The sequence below is a fragment of the Miniopterus schreibersii genome, assembly GCF_964146895.1.
Source record: "Miniopterus schreibersii genome assembly, chromosome: 22".
NCBI classification, from domain to species: domain Eukaryota; kingdom Metazoa; phylum Chordata; class Mammalia; order Chiroptera; family Miniopteridae; genus Miniopterus; species Miniopterus schreibersii.
Genome location: NC_138124.1, coordinates 2543114 through 2560823, shown reverse-complemented (window position 1 = coordinate 2560823; position 17710 = coordinate 2543114). Strand labels below are relative to the sequence as shown.

At 54.0% G+C, this 17710-nt stretch overlaps 1 protein-coding gene across 2 annotated transcripts in view; it reads right to left on the bottom strand.

The window, feature by feature from the left end:
* PCSK6 (proprotein convertase subtilisin/kexin type 6) overlaps positions 1 to 17710 on the bottom strand; it is a gene marked incomplete at its 5' end in the record, with an annotated part of 102777 nt that overhangs the window by 21649 nt on the left and 63418 nt on the right. For both annotated transcript variants that reach the window (XM_081124518.1, XM_081124519.1), the window contains 5 exons: positions 1266 to 1454; positions 4854 to 4971; positions 6593 to 6696; positions 9257 to 9357; positions 13266 to 13478. In XM_081124518.1, the coding sequence (XP_080980644.1) occupies positions 1266 to 1454; positions 4854 to 4971; positions 6593 to 6696; positions 9257 to 9357; positions 13266 to 13478 (725 nt within the window). The remainder of the gene's footprint in view (positions 1 to 1265; positions 1455 to 4853; positions 4972 to 6592; positions 6697 to 9256; positions 9358 to 13265; positions 13479 to 17710) is intronic.

The following is a 17710-nucleotide window of genomic DNA, read 5'->3' as shown; positions in this document are numbered from 1 at the left end:
AGGTGCTTGTCTTACTATTTTGTCCCAGTCTAAGTTTCTAGCTCGACTTTGGAACAATTTTTAACATAGGGGCTCAATTGTTCATCAGAAACTCAGCCCTTGGCTGGTGTGGCTCAGTGGTTAGAGCATTGGCCGGCGCACCGAAGGGTCACGGGTTCAATTCCCAGTCAAGGGCACGTACCGGGGTCGCAGGTTCGATCCCTGGCCCCAGTCAGGGCATGTGGGGGAGGCAACTGATCCATGTGTCTCTCTCACGTCGATGTTTCTCTCTCTCTCTTTCTCTCCCCCTCTCCCTTCCACTCTCTCTGAAAATCAATGAAAAGAATATCCTTAGGTGAGGATTTAAAAAAAAAAAAAGACATTCAGATATAAATGTTTTCTATGATGTGAGATCAGATGCTCAGTTTGATTCTCAGTTGGGGGGTTCTCTGAACATCCAATGTATAAAAATGCTTATCCAGGGAAACCTTCGTTGCCTGGAGGACAGTGAGGGCAGGGGGCACCCCTACTTTCTTCTAAGAAACTGCAAAGGTCGGGCTGGTTTTCACACGTGATGCCAAACAGATCCCAGGGCACTGGGAACAGAACAGTCTTTCAAGGCCTGACGTGCTTACGAATGTGAACTCGCTCTTAGGAACACCCTGGCAAGCTGAAAGGGCTGCCGAATTAAGCAAGATGTGAAATCGAGTCAGGAAATAGATCCTTTCATCACACGATCTGCCTTGGGGGGGAAATGCAAATTCCCCGGACTCAGCTGGCTGCCAAGTGGCCTCGGGCGGGGTGAAAGCGCTGGATGGCACAGGAACAGTGTCACCTGGTACATGGGGGTGACCCAGGGCACCTGGGGACCCGCTCTCTAAGAATCCCCAGGCTCAGATGCTGGGCCTGAGCAGAGGATGGAAGTTAGAGGGAAGGAGAACAGATTGGGGGGTGTGGGAGCACTGGGAGGTTCTGGAAGGTCAGGTACACGATGTAAGCGGGACAGGGAGGGCAGCCGGCTGCCTGTGCCAGGGGCCATGCCCGGCACTTTCACCTATGTTATCCCGTTCTGGTAACCTTCCCGATTGTGACAGAGGAGTCAAAGGGCATTTGCAGAGATGAGGAATAAAGAGGGGAGGGGTGGCCGGCTCCCGGGTCCCCCGGGAAGGGGCGGGGTGTCATTGTGAGCATCCAGGCTCCGATGCCCATGTGGCTGCCTGCCCGGCCCCTGCCCCCTGCCTGCCACTGGCTGCCTGCCCGGCCCCGCTAGGCCAGCCCGGCCTTACCTCTTTGCCAACAGCTGGGACTTGGTTCCGGAGGGGGAAATCAGGTGGATCTGCAGGTCCCCTCGGCGCGGGTGGGAGATGGAGATGCGGGCCACCACGTGCTCCAGGTAGCCCACGTGCTGGTCTGAGTGGTCGGCGCAGGCGGTGGTGTGGGCGGTGGTCCGCAGGATCTGCACCACGGGGATGCTCCTGGGAGGGGAGGGGCGAGCTCAGTTCTCGGCCCCCAAAGCTCTAAGTTGCACGCGAGGGCAATGAGTTCCAAAGTTGGCCTCTGGGTGCCGGGGACCCCCAGGGAGACCTTCGGCCCCCTTACTTGACACTCTCAGATGTTCCTATTTGAGACACATCGCCTGTGCACAAGACATTTGTCATTCTGGAATTTGCTTAGAGAGGTTTAAAGAACGGCTTCTTGCCCTGGCCAGTGTGGCTCAGCTGGTTAAGTGTCATCTGCGCCCTGAGGGGTCATGAGTTCGATTCCTGATCTGGGCACATACCCAGGTTGCAGGTTTGATCCCCAGTTGAGGTGTGTGCAGGAGGCAACGGATAGATGTTTCTCTCTCTCTCTCCCTCTCCCTTCCTCTCTCTCTCAAATCAATAGAAACATATCCTAGGGTGATGTTTAAAAACAAAACAGTGGCCTCTTGGGCAGACCCAGCTAACAGACCCCGTGATCGGCCCCTCGGTAGCCAGGAGGAGGCTCAGTGCCTTTGGCCAGCTCATTTCCTCACCTGCCTGGGGTCCACAGGCTGTAAAATCCCACCACTCTGTGTTAAAGACTTGCCTTGAAAGTCTAAGTCACGATGCTGAGTAATAATAACAGCAAAGATTCCCTGGGCTGACCTCAGGCCTGGCACCGGGCACTGGCCTGAGAATTGACCAGGATTAACCCATTTAATCCAGAGATGTCAAGGGTCAAGCGCAAGGTCATGCAGCTACTGAGAAGCAGAGCTGGGACTGAAGGCCTCAGAGCCCATGCCTCCACCTCTGTGCCTCACTGTCGCTCACTTGTGTCCAAGATGCCGGGAAAGAGGAGCCACCACGCGCCTGGAGCCAGAACTGGCCCCTTGTGCTAACTGCCTGGTTGATGCCATCGGGCCAGGACCAGGGTCCCAGGGGCTGACCAGAAGCTGGTTCGCTCCCGACTGTCCGCATCAAGACAGGGTCCCCTCCCTCTCCCGCCCTCCGATGGGAATGGACAGTCTCAGCACATGGGATGGGACCTGGGGCCAAGCCCCGAGCCTGCCCCCCATGCTGCGCCCGCATCTGGGCTGGGCCACCCTGCCTGCCCGGGCCCACCACGGATGCCCCGAGGACTTTGTTATCTGAAGAAAGGTCCTGGGGCCACCCAGTGGCCAGCACTCTGTCTGTTATGGGAGCGCTTTTCCCGTGATGCCCGACTTTCCTCGGGAGGGGAGGCTGGGAGCCGAGGTTCAGCGTCTCCAAGGAATTACATCGCTTGGCTCTGCCGGGCCTGAGTCATAAGAAACACTCAAAAACAGTTACACACAGTGATGCAATTCCCTCGGAGACCGTAAACATTTGAAAACATGATTTGTACGCATCATAAATTGATTTAGAGGCTGACCTCTTTCACTGCCTGCTCCCAGATTTTACTGTCTGCTTTACTGGTCAGCAGGCCCCGCTGTGGCAGATGCGGAGCAGGAGAGAAAGCTCTGGAGAGTTCTGGAGGGTTCCAGTGCCATGCACCGAAGGGTAGCGGGTTCAATTCCCGGTCAGAGCACATACCCAGGTTGCAGGTTCGATCCCCGGTCTATGGGAGGCAACCGATTAATGTTTCTCTCTCACATCAATGTTTCTCTCTCTTTCTCCCTTCCTCTCTCTCTAAATATCAATAAAAAAAATTAAAAATAAAATAAAAATAAAAACAACCCTTTGCTACCCAGGCAGCACTCTACCATCTTAGAACTATTTCTGGCAGGAGAAAAAGACTCCATTCAGGAGCCACCCCGACGGGTGACGGGCAGGAGGGTCACGGCCAGCTCGGCAGACACAGCCCCTCGGGGCGGCCCAGCTCCTGGGAGCCCAGCACCCCCTCACCTGGACTGTGATCACCCATGTCCCACACATTTCCCAACCAACCAAACAAAACAGAGCAAAAGGCCTTGTTCATCCCCGAGAACCCCCCACTTTCTTCCGAATTTGACAAGTCTATGGCTCCCTGGAAAGAATGCCTTAAAAATCCCAGACTGAGACTTGCCTGCTTGCTAGCCAGCCTGCCAGGCCTTAGAGTTAGCAGCAGGTTGGAAATGTAATATTTCAAAAGCTTCTCCCATGGCTATTCACCCAACACAGCCTTTCTGAATTCCTCCCATGTGCCAGGCACCAGCGAAAAGCGCTTTTCTCAGCATTTTCTAGCAAAAGATCCTATTATAAGAGGTAGATGCATTGGACGAAGGGATCTAGACTTACTTATAAAGCAAAGGTCGCTTTTCATCACTCCATCTCCTCTTTTTCGAAACACACGTTTCCCAGGGGTAATAAAGTTACAGCTAGGAGAAAATGTACTCTGCTCTTTATCAGGAACTGAGACTAGAGAAGCCTTGGTCTCCTTCAAAAGGCTGAGTTCCTCTCCTAATGGGGCAGGGCTCTTGCTTTCTGATTCGCTTTACAGCCGATTTTTAAAAAATAAAAATTGCAGTCAACAAGTGTCACTGATGTAGAGCAACTTCACACAAAGGGCAAAGCTGGGGGTCCTAACCATGAAAGAAAAAAAGGAGCCAGGGTCTCACTGCAGGCACCCTGCTCGAGGCCTGTAAAAAAAAATCCTGGCGCTGAAACCCTGGGGCAGGACCCAGTGACCCAGTAACCCCTCTCCTGCAACAGGGAAGGGACAGAGGCTATCACCCCGGCCCCTGGCTGATGGAGTCAGACCAGGTGCTCTCAGGGCAGGCAGGCCTGGGCGGGGGCAATGGCTCCAGCCCTTGGTGGGTGACGACAGAGAGGACACTCATTGTTATTACACCCCACTGGGCAGGACAGATCCCCGGTCAGGTCAGCTCGATGAATACTATGGGTAAGAATTTCCAATAAAAGCCTGAGGATTCGGGCTGAAGGACTGACTCCCTGTAACAGAGAATTTGCTACAAAAGGGGGAACCACCATTGACGGCAAACGGCCTCCACGGAGTCATGGTTAAGACATGATTCTTGCCCTGGCTGGTGTGGCTCCGTGGTTAGAGCGTCAGCCTGGGCACGGAAGGGTCTCAGATCAGATTCCAGCCAAGGACACGTACCTGGGCCGCAGGTTCGATCCCTGGCCCCGGTTTTGGTTGGGGTGCGTGCAGGAGGCAACCAATCGATGTGTCTCTCACATCGATGTTTCTCTCTCTCTCCTTCCCTCCTCCCTTCCACTCTCTCTGAAAATCAATGGAAAAAATATCCTCAGGTGAAGATGAAAAAAAAAAAAGAAGCGATTCTTTCTCCAGCTTCACACTCCGTGAGAAAGTGCGTGTCCCCGCCAATGTGCACGGGAGCGCGGGCGTGGACACCTGCCCCGAAACACCTGACAGCAGAGTCAAGGTCAAGGGCAAATCCCGAAAAGCCATGCCGAGCCGGGGCCCAGCCTCACCTGGGCCTCTTGTCGGTGACGGCGACACACGTGTGCTGCGAGGGGACGGCTGTCCACTTCTTTGCCTCCAGGACGAGGGCTTCTGCATCCACCAAGCCAAAGCCATACAGATGGCTAACTGGAAAGACAGGGCCTTCAGACCCGGCGCCCCCGCCCCTGGCTCCCGCACACGGAGCGCACACCTGACCCACGGCTTCCACGGTTCTGGGACATGCCACCTGTGTCACTCAGGGCTGGAAGGACCCGGACCATCTCCCGAGAGGCCCAGGCGGCAGGACAAACCCTTCTGAGGACGGCTCCCAAGTCCCTCTGCGCTCCTCAATCTAAGTGTCACTCCTTCGGGCCAGGAGAGCTGGCCAGGGACTGTCCCATACTGGTAGAAGGCCTAGAACTTTCTTTGGGGGAGATGAGGGCAGGTTTCTGTGTCTTAAAGGGACAGGTCAGCATCTGCACTCCCTGCATCTTACACCAGAGGGGGAAAAACCTGAGACCCCCGTGGTTGACCTCATTTCCTCTCTTTGGCCATTGACCTCCCCTGCCGAACTCCAGGGCATCTGGGGACAGCGGCACAGGCCACGAGTGCCTGTGAACTGGCCCGGTCCAATGTTGAACTTGGCTGGTGCGAGAGAGTTTCAAAGTTTAATTTAAGAGGCACGGTGGGGAGGCAGATACAATCTATTTTCCTATTTAATTAGGCCCAAATCGAAATGTAGGTCAGCTCTTGTTACAGCACAGCCTGCCGCCGGCATTCCTGTAAAACAAAGGTGCGTGAGGCGTAACAATGGCCTCCTTATGCAAAGGAATGTCCCTTGGAGCTCCTGGTCACAAGGCTTGACCTATATTTTACAGGTAGTGGTATCAGGCTTGGTGTTGAAATAATTGGACTTGAGCTTCAGAAAAGGGGAGGGAAAAACAAGAAGAAAAAAAACCCAACCCATCCTCCCTAACACACCGTGGCTGAATGCGAATCTGGTTCAAGTACCTCTGGGAAGAAGCCAGAGAAACAAAGCCGGTAACATAGACCTGTAACGACCTGCTCGGGAGGCTCCGTAAATCTGCATTAGGAGCCCTGACCATGGGTTGATTTCATGGTACGTGGGTCTGTACCAGGCTGTTCTGGGGGCAGAGGCCTCGCTGCTCTGTGACTTACTTTTATAGCGTGGGGGCTCGCCGGCAGAAGTTTCACAGTTAGAAAGTAACTTACACAGCTATCTCAATGTCCTCACTGTCCAGATGAGGAGACTGAGGGCCAGTTTCGAAATCATAGAGCTACTCAGGGCTAAAGATGCCAGATGCAAACAAGCATTTTTAAAATCATAATTATTATGGATTTGTTTTAATGTGCATTAGAAAAAGTATGACTACATATCAAGCCCATTAACTAGAGGTAGTAAAGTTTCTTTTTTAAATGCACTTCTTCGTGTTTAAAAAAAAAAAAAAAAAGAGGCAAGTCAATTGAAAGAGACCTATTGAGTCAGTACTGGTACAGGTGGCCCCTGGATGTGGCAAAAGTTGTGACGTTTAGGGCGCCCTGAACTCCAGTGACCTTGGTTTGAGGTTCCAGGATACTTTTCTTAAACCGCAGGACATATACTTTCATTCCTGTGACACACAATTAGTGTTCTCTGCGATTCTTTTTGAGAGTTCATGTCACCCCTTATATGGATTCCGGGAGGTCCCTAGAGGGCCCACCAGGACGGGGTGACCAGCCACCGCCCCGCGGACCGGGAGCCCCGCACCTTTGTGACCAGCACCGTTGACTTTCCAGTCATTCGCCTTCAGGTGGGCCGGCCTGGACGTCTTCACCAGCAGGTGCTGCACGTCTCTCCAGGTCAACTGGTTGCTGCAATGACACAAGGGACATGTCGCTGTAGCCCGCACAGGTCAATAATGTTGGCTGCACAGGTGCACTCAGAACTGGGGCGCCAGGAGCCAGCTCGAGTCTGGGCTTGTGGAAGCCCTGGCCTCCCCTGATTTCCCCAACATGTTCCTTCCACTGTGCCGGTCACTGGCTTCCCAGCTGCCACATCCCAACCAGGTCCATATGTCCACTTTCCAAACCTTTGCTGGGCACAGGCTGATTTGCTCTCCTCCCCTCCCCTTACCCACTGCTACTCCTGGGGGCCCATAGCCAACCTCACTGTTAGAGGAGGATTCTGACGGCCCGAGTGGCCCAAGGCCTTGCATTCTGATGAAGTGGACACGCACAGGCTTAGGAGTTCAGATAGGGCACAGCTGTGTTCCTTGTTCCCTGTGTGACCTAGCAGGTTACTGCTCATGTCAGCAGGGCCATCTCAAGGATGGCTCAAGCCAGTCCTGGGAGTCCAGCTGGGGAGCCTGGGCTTCAGGGTTTCCGACAGAAGGGGTCCAGGGAGGGAGAATCTTAGAACCCAGCTCGGGATGAGCAAATCCATTTTATTTATGACTCGGGTAATATAGTTTGCCTGGAAAATAATGTTGAAAATGTTTTTCAATGCAGAAGAGACTGATGGCAAGTCCCAATGCTGCCCACGTGGTCAGTGGGCCCGCCATCGGGATGCCTGGGTTGCCCCAGTCTCCAAATGTCAGCTCAGGCCTGCGGGTCCCTGCTTAAACCTGCTCCTTCCTTGACCAGCCCTATATGTTTAAATGCTCTAAGTTGGTGTTTTCCATGAAGTTTGCTGGATTTGTTGCCCGCAGACTTCTGAGGATGCGCTAAGTGAGGAGGAGCATGACTGTCAGAGCTTCTTGGGTCCACGGGTCAAGTTTAACGGGATAATCTGGCACGAAACACGGTTTGTTTTCTATTTAGTTTCGGCGAACCAAATTCCTTGCATGTTTCCAATAAGGAATGGAAGAAAATAAAAAACAATGGATTGCTAAGTATGTGAAAGCAACTTTCCACACGCTTAACTAATTACTTAGAGTTTTATAACAGAGCCTTAGGCCACGGGAGCTAATGCTTTGGCCTAAAAATCAAAAATGTTCAGCCGTTCCTTTGTTAAGTTGGTGGTATTCGAGCTTTATGCTCTTTTGTCTCATGCAAATCAGCATGCAAAGAACAGACATAATAATGGATTTAAGCAACTCAAAACATGATTTTCAAATCATTTAAAATCTTATCTGCAACAAATGACTGCTTCCGGAGCGGTTTTGATGCATAAACTAAAATTTGCTCTGGACACAACGATTGCGTCGCTGAAAACTCTTTCTTACTGACCCATCTGCATACTGATAACTACGGATTTTTCTTTGCCTTAGGACAGGTAAAGCATCGACTCTGTATTGTCAGTTTATGAACTAAGTTTATAAAGGGCGGTGGCGGCAGCTGGCAGTGTGATCTTGCTGGGTGATGCAGACTGGGGCGGGGGGTTAGGGGTGGGGGTGGGGGTGGGGGTGGGCCCACCCTGCCCCCTATGGTCCTACAAAGGTCTTAAAAAAGAAAAGGGGAGTCCTGGCTGGGTGGATCGGTTGGTTGGAGTGTCATCTCGTACACCAAAAGGTGGCAGGTTCGATTCTGGTCAGGGCACATACTTAGGTTGCAGGTCCAATCCCCGGTTGGGGCTTGTACAGGGGTCAATCGATCTATGTGTCTCTCTCACATTGACGTTTCTCAAAAGGAAAGTGGAAGGAACCACTTCATGCCCCTTAGGGATGGCCTTAAAAAAGAGACAGATTCTGACACCTGCTTCAGTACGGATGAGCCTTGAGGACACTGCTCCGTGAAAAAAGCCAGACATGGGTGGACAATGCTGTCTGGCTGCACCCACATGAGGCGCCTACAGGGGTCAGAGCCACAGAGACAGAACACACAATGATGGGTGTCAGGGGCTGGTGGAGGGGCATGGGGAGTGTTATGGGTTAAATTTTGCCTCCCACCCCAATTAATATGTTGAAGCCCTAACCCCCAGGACCTCAGAATGTGACTGTGTTTGCAGATGGGACTTTAAGTGGGACCATTAGGATGAGCCCTGATCCAATACGACTGGTGTCCTTCTAGAGAATATGGACACACAGAGGGAGGCCCACGTGAGAGACGGGGAGGGGCAGCCATTTATCCCCCAAAGACAGAGGCCTCAGGAGACACCAGCCCTGCTGACACCTTGGTCTCGGCCTTCTGGCCTCCAGAGCTGTGGGAAATAGACTTCTGCCGTTTCAGCCCCCAATCCGGGCTGTTTCATTGGGGCAGCCGAGCTGACCGAGCCAGGAGCTGCCCAACGGGGGCAGGGCTTCAGTCTGGGCGAATGGGAAAGCTCTGGAGCTGGACGGTGGTGGCGGTGACTCAACGGCAGGAATGTACTTAATGAAGTAACTAACTTACACTTAAAAATGATTAAAACGATGAATTTTATGCTATGTGTATTTTAGTGCAATAAAAACTTAAAAAAGAAAAGAAACAGAAGGGAAAGCAAGTGGGAACTTACTTTGCTTCCAAAGCCAAGGCGATGATCCCCGCCACCATAGGGGCCGACACCGAGGTCCCCGTGTGGCCATCAGTACAGCGCTGACGCAGATCCGTGGTGACCTGGGGGAGGGCGGCAAGAGGTGAGGTCAGCTCTCGGGAGAACTCAGGGGACGCTCAAGACCCTGGTCCTGTGCATGTGTGATCCTGGGTCCCCGGGATGGAGAAGGCACCGCCTGACACATCTCGGCAACCAAGGTTCCCACGTGTCTGGTCTCCCTGCTAATCTGCTTCACTTTCACGTGTAAAAAATGGAACCACTGTGGGATCACAGGTGAGGACAGGGGCCGAGGCCGAGGGAAGGCGGCCTGCGTGCTGAGACGCAAAAGGAAGACAATGAAGCAAAGAGGAGCCCTCCCTGCAGAGCTCCCACCTGCCGGGGTCCCCAGTAACAAACCCCAGTCACCGCCTGACATCAGAGCAGCTGGAGACACTGGGAGGTGACCGGGTGGCCCAGAGAGCACTTCTGCCTTTAGCAAGAAGGTCACAGATCACTAGGCCTTGGGATGTCCTCGTGGGGTAGCTGACAATGTCCCAAAGCACTGAGTTCCAGCTACAGCAGCAGATACCCCTGGAGCTCTCTGGGCCTCAGAGGGCCCTGATGTGAGAGCACGAAGCCGGCTGTTCGCTCTGGGAAGCCTGCTATGCAGGCTGAGGGGCCAGCTGCAGGCTCCAGGCTGGGTGATCCTGCACCTCGCTGATGTGGACAAGCAGCCGCCACCCGATCAGCACGTGCGGCTTCAGCTGTGCGAAACCTGCTGTGCTGGATGGGTGTTGTCACCTGGTGTCACCTCTGTTCACTATGCAAACAGAACGAAGGTCACTAGACCAGCCTTCCATCAGAGAACATACCCTGGACTATCCGGGGGGTGCAATGGAATCACAGGGCCCTTCGCGGTCGGAACAGGCGGCCGTAGGCCTAAGAGATGAGCCACCACTGCTGGCTTTGAAGAGGGAGGTGGGAGACACAAGGCGAGGGATGTGGGTGGCCCGTGCGAGCTGAGAACTGCCGCGGCGGGCGGCCCGCAAGGAAATGGAAGCTCAGTCCTATAACCACAAGGAACTGAATTCTGCCAACAACCTGAATAGCCAGGAACAGCCTTCCCCGGGGCCTCGCGATGGAACGCAGCCCGGCTAACACCTGGATCGCGGCCCCGGGAGCCTGAGCACGGAGACCCAGCGAGCTCTGGCTGCAGAGCTGCGAGATGATAAATCTGGGCTCTTGTGAGCTGTTAAGTTTGGCATAACGCGTTAGCACAGTAGCAGGAAACTAACGCACCGCCCAGCGCAAGGCTCCAGTAGCCGATCTGCGTGACCCCTGACAACAAATTTCCCCAGTGACAGCAATTCCAGACCCTCTTCCAGACAGAGCATCTTCCTCCCGTTCCAGCTGGGCCGACAATCACAGTGAGGGGGCCCAGCCTAAATCTCTCTCTCTCTCTCTCTCTCTCTGTCACACACACGAAGACTAGGCAGGAAAGCCAGCAAGGACCAGCTTCCTCCTTCCTCCCTGCTCAGCAGGCCAGGGCACCTTGATCTTGGGGAGGGCAGCTGAGGAGAAGAGGGCAGGGATGGGGCTGCAGCCTCTCGGACCCCGGGATCTTCATCTGCAGGTGCGCATAGCGACATGTCCTTCCCAGGGCTTCTGGGGAAGTCACGGCTGCACCCTGGCACATACCTGCACTCAGTGAGTGGGGCCCAGGGTGGGAGACTGGGGGTGTCTGGGCAGGAGGCCAATCTCCCAAGAGCAGGTGGGGCCCAGGAGCAGATGGCTGAGCCGAGAGGCACAGCCCCTCTCCTGAGACTGAACATGGAACACGGCTCATGTTTAGAGGATGAATGGAAAGGCCGAGGAATGAACAAGTGAGAGATGCTCACGGCAGGTGTCACTCCTTTTATCAAGAGCCAGGCCCCGTGCCCGGCCTGTGCTGCTCAGCGGTTGAGAGTCGGCCTAGGATGCCCAGGCTGCAGGCTCAATCCCCGGTCGGGGGCGTGCAGGAGGCAGCTGAGCCGTGACTCTCATTGATGTTTCTCTCTCTCTCCCTCTCCCTTCCTCTCTCTGAAATCAATAAAGCTATATTTAAAAAAAAAAAAAAAAAAAGAGAGCCAGGCCCCGCACCAGACAATGCCTTGCTTCAGGAGAACTCTGCTTGGTATCCACTGAACAGTGAGGGAGGGAGGGCTCCCAGGGGACAGAGCTGTGACTTCCATCAGACACCTGCCTGAACGCGGCCAACCGTCCTGAATGGCTGCTCCTCCCCTGGCAGGATCTCTAAGGGGACTCAGAGCAAAGACTCAGCCTGAATTGAACTGAAACAAAACAAGACAAAAAAAGCCACCCATCCTGGGCCGGTGTGGCTCAGCGGTTGGAGCATCGGCCCAGCCCGGTCAAGTGCAGGTACGTGGGTTGCAGGTTTGATCCCCGGCCCTGGTTGGGGTGCGTCCTGGAGGCAACCAACCAACGGATGGGTCTTTCTCTCTCCCTCTCTTTCTCTCTCCCTCTCTTTCTCTCTCCCTCCCTCCCTTCCACTCTCTCTAAAAATCAATGGAAAAAATATCCTTGGGCGAGTGTCAATGAAACAAAAACCCCCACCATCTGTATTTCCAGAAAAGAGTCCTGGGACAGTGAGTACAGCTGAGTGTGTTTGCTCTGTACCCTGTTCCAACTACACTCTTCTTACCCATATATTATTGCTCAGAGATGAAATTTTCTTTTTAAAAAAGGGCATTTTCTAGCGAAGGCGTGCACACACGCATGCACACGTACAAACCCCCACACGCAGCCTAATTAATTAAGCAAACGAAGCTGCAAGCCCTGCTCCCAGGATGGGAAGCTCTGTCCCCTGGGCCCTGGTACAAAGTGTCCAGCGACACAGGCCCCACGCTCCCCTCCCTCCAGCAGGTTCCAGGACAGGCGTCTGTTTAACGAGGCTGCAGCCAGCCCGCTCAGAGCCCAGGTCCTCAGCGAACAGGACGCGCCATCCAGGACCCCGGCCGCCCGTCCCCGGGGCGCGTGCTCCAGCGGAAAAAACCCCCAAAACTTAAATTAATACCTTTGCGGTCCGGCCCAGCCGCTGCCAGGCTGGTGGCCGCGATCGGGGCGACCTGTCCGCCGGTGCAGAGCAAAGGGGACACAGGCAGCCTGCATGTCCCACCGAAACACATAAAACTAAATGCCCAGATCATTTCTCAAGATGCGGTGAGCAGCAGGAGGGACCAAGAGACGTGAGCCAGCTTTATGATGAAGCCACGTCTGGCCGGCCCCGTAGTCTCGTTTTCCCACCATCCAAAACCCATCATAATGCCTGTGCATTTGCGTTTTGCATTCATTTCAACCAAACACCCACCCCTGTTCTTTCTTTTTGAGGCACAAAAGCGCGTAGGAGCGGAGGAAGCACAAATCCTGTCTCTGTATCAAAGGGAAGCAATTATTTCGTCAAAGACAGATCGCACTTATGTTGGTAGATGTGAGCGTGGCGGGCAGAAACCACTGCTCGCCCAGTGTCCAGAAAAAGTCCTTTTGTTTGGAACGCAAGGCCCAGGGGACCGGCTGGATTTCCACAATCTTTCAACATAAAACCGAGGCTCTCTCTTGCTCAGTTTTGCACGATGGAACTGAACCGGGCAGCTGGATCCCAAGCGGGTGACCGCAGAATTTGAGAAAGCTAAAAGGAGACATCGTGGTGAGAATGTCCCTCATTTCTTAAGGGATATTTTTAGATCTCTAAAGCCAGGGAGGGTTTTAATTGGCATCCTGCGCACAAATTAGCGAGGCAGGGCCTGAGGAAGGCTGCCAAGGGACTGGGGTTTACTCGGAGGCACAACTAGTTGGCCGGTGGGTGAGGGTGGTGCAGGGACCTGGCACAGACTGGCCCGGACCTGGCTCGTCTTTTTGTTAAGAGGGAAAGGGACTCGTCCCCAGAGGGCTGAGGCCCCCATCCTGAGCTGGCCACCGTGCCAGGGGCACTCACAATTTTCCGCTCGTAGAAGGCCCCGCTGCTGTAGGTGGTGGCCAGGGTGGACGCGCACTCCTCCAGGTACCAGGGCTTGTAGCCGTTCTCGGTGGTGCTGCTCACGGAGATGGTGTAGATGCTGTTGGTGTAGCCATCGCAGGAGCAGTGGTCCCCCTCTCTCCCGCCGTTCCCAGAGGCCCAGACGAAAATGGACCCCAAGCCCTGGCGGCCCTGCAAGGGAAGGAAAGGTGTCAGCCCGGCAGCCAGAGCCTGGCAGGTGGGTCTCACATGAGGCCTGGAACCCCTCTTTTGGAATGTCCCTTCAAAGGGGGGCCGAGAAGGATGTGTTCAGGCCAACCGGATGCCACTGGAGACATGGTTTGAGAGAGAGAGAGAAGGAAAATCGATGGAAGAGAGAAACATTGATGGGTTGCCTCCTGCATGTGCCCAAACTGGGAATGGAACAAGCAACCTTTCAGTGCACAGGACAACACTCAGCCAGCTGAGCCACTCTGGCAGGGCAGACATGGTCTGATTCAGCAGAGGGCTCTGATTTGAATCATGGGGTTGTACTGAGGAAAAGACCCAGAAGGACTGCTCTGTTCTTCATGGGCAAACCAAGGGCCCTCGTACAAGATGTCCCGCTCAGAGCTCTGCCTAAAATTTTCTTTATAATGACCTATGTCAAACAGACCGGTTGGTGCCACAGTAACACTGAGATGACAGATGATGGCTGAATTTATAAGGTGACTTTTTCTGGATGGAGAGACCTGGTCCTGTGGGTTGGGGCAACGTTTCCTGCACACCCACCTGCAGATGCACGCTTCTTGGAGAGCGAGCCACGTCTAACAAGAGGGCCAGGGCCAGGATCTCTGGGTGCAGGGGTGCTGAGTGCCCGTGGTGGCACTTGAATAAGCGCTGAAGCGGTCGGGGTGTCATGCCAGCCCAGGCCAGTGGCTTCACACGTGTGTGGAGTTCATTTTTAAGAACATCCACATGAAAGCAAGTCTTTGAGAGACGTGGCAGGTCCAGGTGGGTGCCCGTTCTATCCCACACCCACAGGATCAAGGATCTGTGACCAAATCCAGTGCTCATCCCAGCCACAGGCACCAGCTGGAGATGAGCTCATCTAAGACCCACTCAGTTCGGTGGCCGGACCTGTTGGTGGGCACAGCCCGCCCCAGAGCGCAGCCAACACCCGTCTCCACGTGCAACTAGGCCCACGGGGCTGGTAACTCCGGCGTCCTTGCCAAAGACCCTCCTTTCCAAACACCCAGCAGGAAATGGACACTTAAGCCCGACGACTGGCCAATTTGGAGAAAACTGTCAACAAGGTTCTGCAATCCCCTTGGAGCCCCAGGGAAGTCCTACTGCTGACGGGACGCGTCATGCTCTCCCTGCAGCTCATGGCCACTCTGGGCCGAGAGGGCCGCCTGCTCTGGAAGCTCCATGGCCTCTCCGCTTTGCAGAACAAGTGGCCACAGTTTTCCCCACTTCTGGGCCCATTTGTCATAATCTGACATTTCCTCCAGCTCCAGTGGAGCCCAAGGGAAGGGAAGGTCCTTCTGCTGCTCAAAGCTGCCTCACGCGCCCTGCTGTCCACGCTGCCCGCGTGGACCTGACCAATGGCCAAGGGCGCGACAGAAAGGTCAGCCACAGTTAGATCAGCATTCTGGGAGGAAGGCACAGAGCACTAAGGAAGTGGGTGTGTCTGGGCATTTAATTACGTGCAGGAAAAGATCAATCAGAAGCTCACTCGGTCCTGGCCAGTGTGGCTCAGCGGGTTGGGAATCACCCTGTGTACTGAAAGGTCGCCAATTCGATTCCGATCAGGGCCCATGCCCAGCTTTTGGACTCGATCCCCGGTAGGGGGTGTGCAAGAGGCAGCCGATCCATGTTTCACACTTTCTCTCCCTCTCCCTTCCCCTCTAAATATCAACTCAAAAAAAATAAAAAAATAAAAAAGCACCTCATTCAAAGCAACTAAAATCCAAAAAGGAAAGGTATTTAACCCACCGGAGCCAACTTTATTCCATGACGACCACCTCTAAGACACTGTCACCCCTAAATCCCACCCCACTCCTAACTACTTAATAAAAGGCTGTCATTTTGCTAAATAGGGCATGCAAGGGACTGCCCAGCAGCCCAGAGAATGGCCCCAGACCGCACCCCTCTGTCTTTTTCATATTAATTCTCACCCAAGGATTTTTTTCCATTGATTTTTTTAGAGAGAAGGGTAGGGAGGGAGGGGGGAGAGGAGAGGGGGGGAGAGAGAGAGAGAGAGAGAGAGAGAGAGAGACATGGATGTGAGAGAGACACATCGACTGGTTGTCTCCCGCACACGTGGTCTGGGATCAAACCTACAACCCAGGTATGTGTCCTCAACCAGGAATCGAACCCGTGACCCTTTCGTGCACTGGCTGACACTCTAACCACTGAGCCACACGGGCCAGGGCAGCCCGTCCTATTGCTGAGCAGGCACACAAATCCCTGGGGGTCTGAGATTCTGAATTTCTAGCCAGGGAGCTCCCAGGTACAGCCAGGCTGCCACTTCCAGGCCCCACGCTGAGTACCGAGGCCACGGCGATGTTCATTTTCCTTCTGGGCGACACCTGAGGAGTAAATGTGTGCGGCTTCCCAAAGACCAACATTAAGCAGATCTTCCTGCCAGATTACGGTTTCTGAAGTCTCTCCCACCACCCAGCAACAACATCTACCTGAGATGAAGTCAGACTTGACAGAAAGAGACTACAGGTGACAAATGGGCCGCTGAGGAGAAAAAAAAATCAGATGGGGAGTGTGCTTCGGGTTGAGATCATCAAATTTCCAGGAGGAGTTTCCGTGACAACTTCAGACAGCTGCGATTTAAGGCTCCCTATGTGACATATTTCACATCAGGATGACTCAAAAAATATGAAATGACCTCAGTAACTCAAAAGACGGTGACAAGAATGACGGGGAGCCACAGGGTCCCCTCTGCAACGTCCTCTCTCCCCTGACACCTGGATGAAGCTGGCGTGGCTCCGAATTCTGGTGCAAAGAGCTCCTCTCTGAGCGCCAGGCTCTCCAAAGTCCTGTCTGCACAACCCCAGGGGAAGCTGAGCACCCAGATGATCGCTTAGAAACAATAATTACCGCTCCCCAAAATAGGGGGCCCTGTCCTGACACCTTGAATCTCTTTTTGTTGTTCTTAATCTTCACCTGGGGATATTTTTTCCATTGATTTTTAAAAATATGTCTTTATTGATTTCAGAGAGAGGAGGGGGGGGAGAGAGAGAGAAACATCAGTGATGAAAATCATTGATCGGCTGCCTCCTGCCCGCCCCCTGCTGGGGATCGAGCCCGCAACCCGGGCCTGTGCCCTGACCGGGAATCGAACCCGAGATCCTTCAGTGCACGGCTGGTGCTCTAACCACTTAGCAACACCAGCCAGGGCCCGAGGTCTCAAATCTTCAGACATAATCTCATAGAAATGACAGGCAGGCAGGATCAACACCATTCAAAGCAATAACTTCCATGCAGAACACGCCATCTCTAATTTACAGCTTAAATTAGCTCAATTTTGGGAGGTTTTGCTTGTCATCAAGAGAGGGAGCCAAGTGATGTAGTGGGTGGCGGGAGCTAAGTGTGGGGGAGATGAGACATTTTTATTGGGCAGCCCCTTGAGGGCAACAGATGACTTGGTCACGCCTGGATCTCCCGGCACCCCCAGGCCAGCACCCGGTCAGGAGGCGGAGGGCCCTGCAGCGAGGCCTGAGCCCAGGAAGGGGGGAGCGCTGCTTTGGGGACATTCTAAGACATAAGTACTCAGCCCCCAAAACAAGGTCATAAAAAATGACCAAACTCAACACACCCAGAGAAGCAGGCAAAATCCTATTATTTAGAAAAGGAACTCGGGAACAGGGTTTCAGAAGATTGCTCCTCTGTGGGGCAGGCTGGGGGAGGGCAGGGGAGACTTGGCTGCCTGCAATCTAACCCTCTGGCACTATCTGATTTGAGCATTGACTCTGTACTAACCACATTTTAATCACGGTGCACGGGTTATAGTAAGATAAGAACTTTTTCAAAAGGCTTAAAAATATGTAAAGAATAAAATGGGCCCTCTCCCTCCCCCCCATCCTGGCACCGCTCTCCTCTCTCCAGTGGGACAAGTCAGGGGTATAAACGCTGCCCAGGGATGCCTGGATTTCCTGTCCGAAGCCCTGCCAGCACCTCCGGGCCACACCTTGTGCTCTGGGCTGGGGCTTGTTGGGCCACGCAGGGCCACCTCGACACTGACCACAGCTCCGTCTGCCTGCTCCAAGAAGCTGTCCTCGCCCATAAATCCGCCTCGCCACCCTGCTTGTTAGAGCTGGGGCCTCGCCAGCCTCTCTGACTCACATGGACCCAGAACGCACGATCACGGGGTGACTGGGGATGGGCCTCCTGGGAAGAGCCAGCAGCCCCCTTTGTGTCCCTTGGGC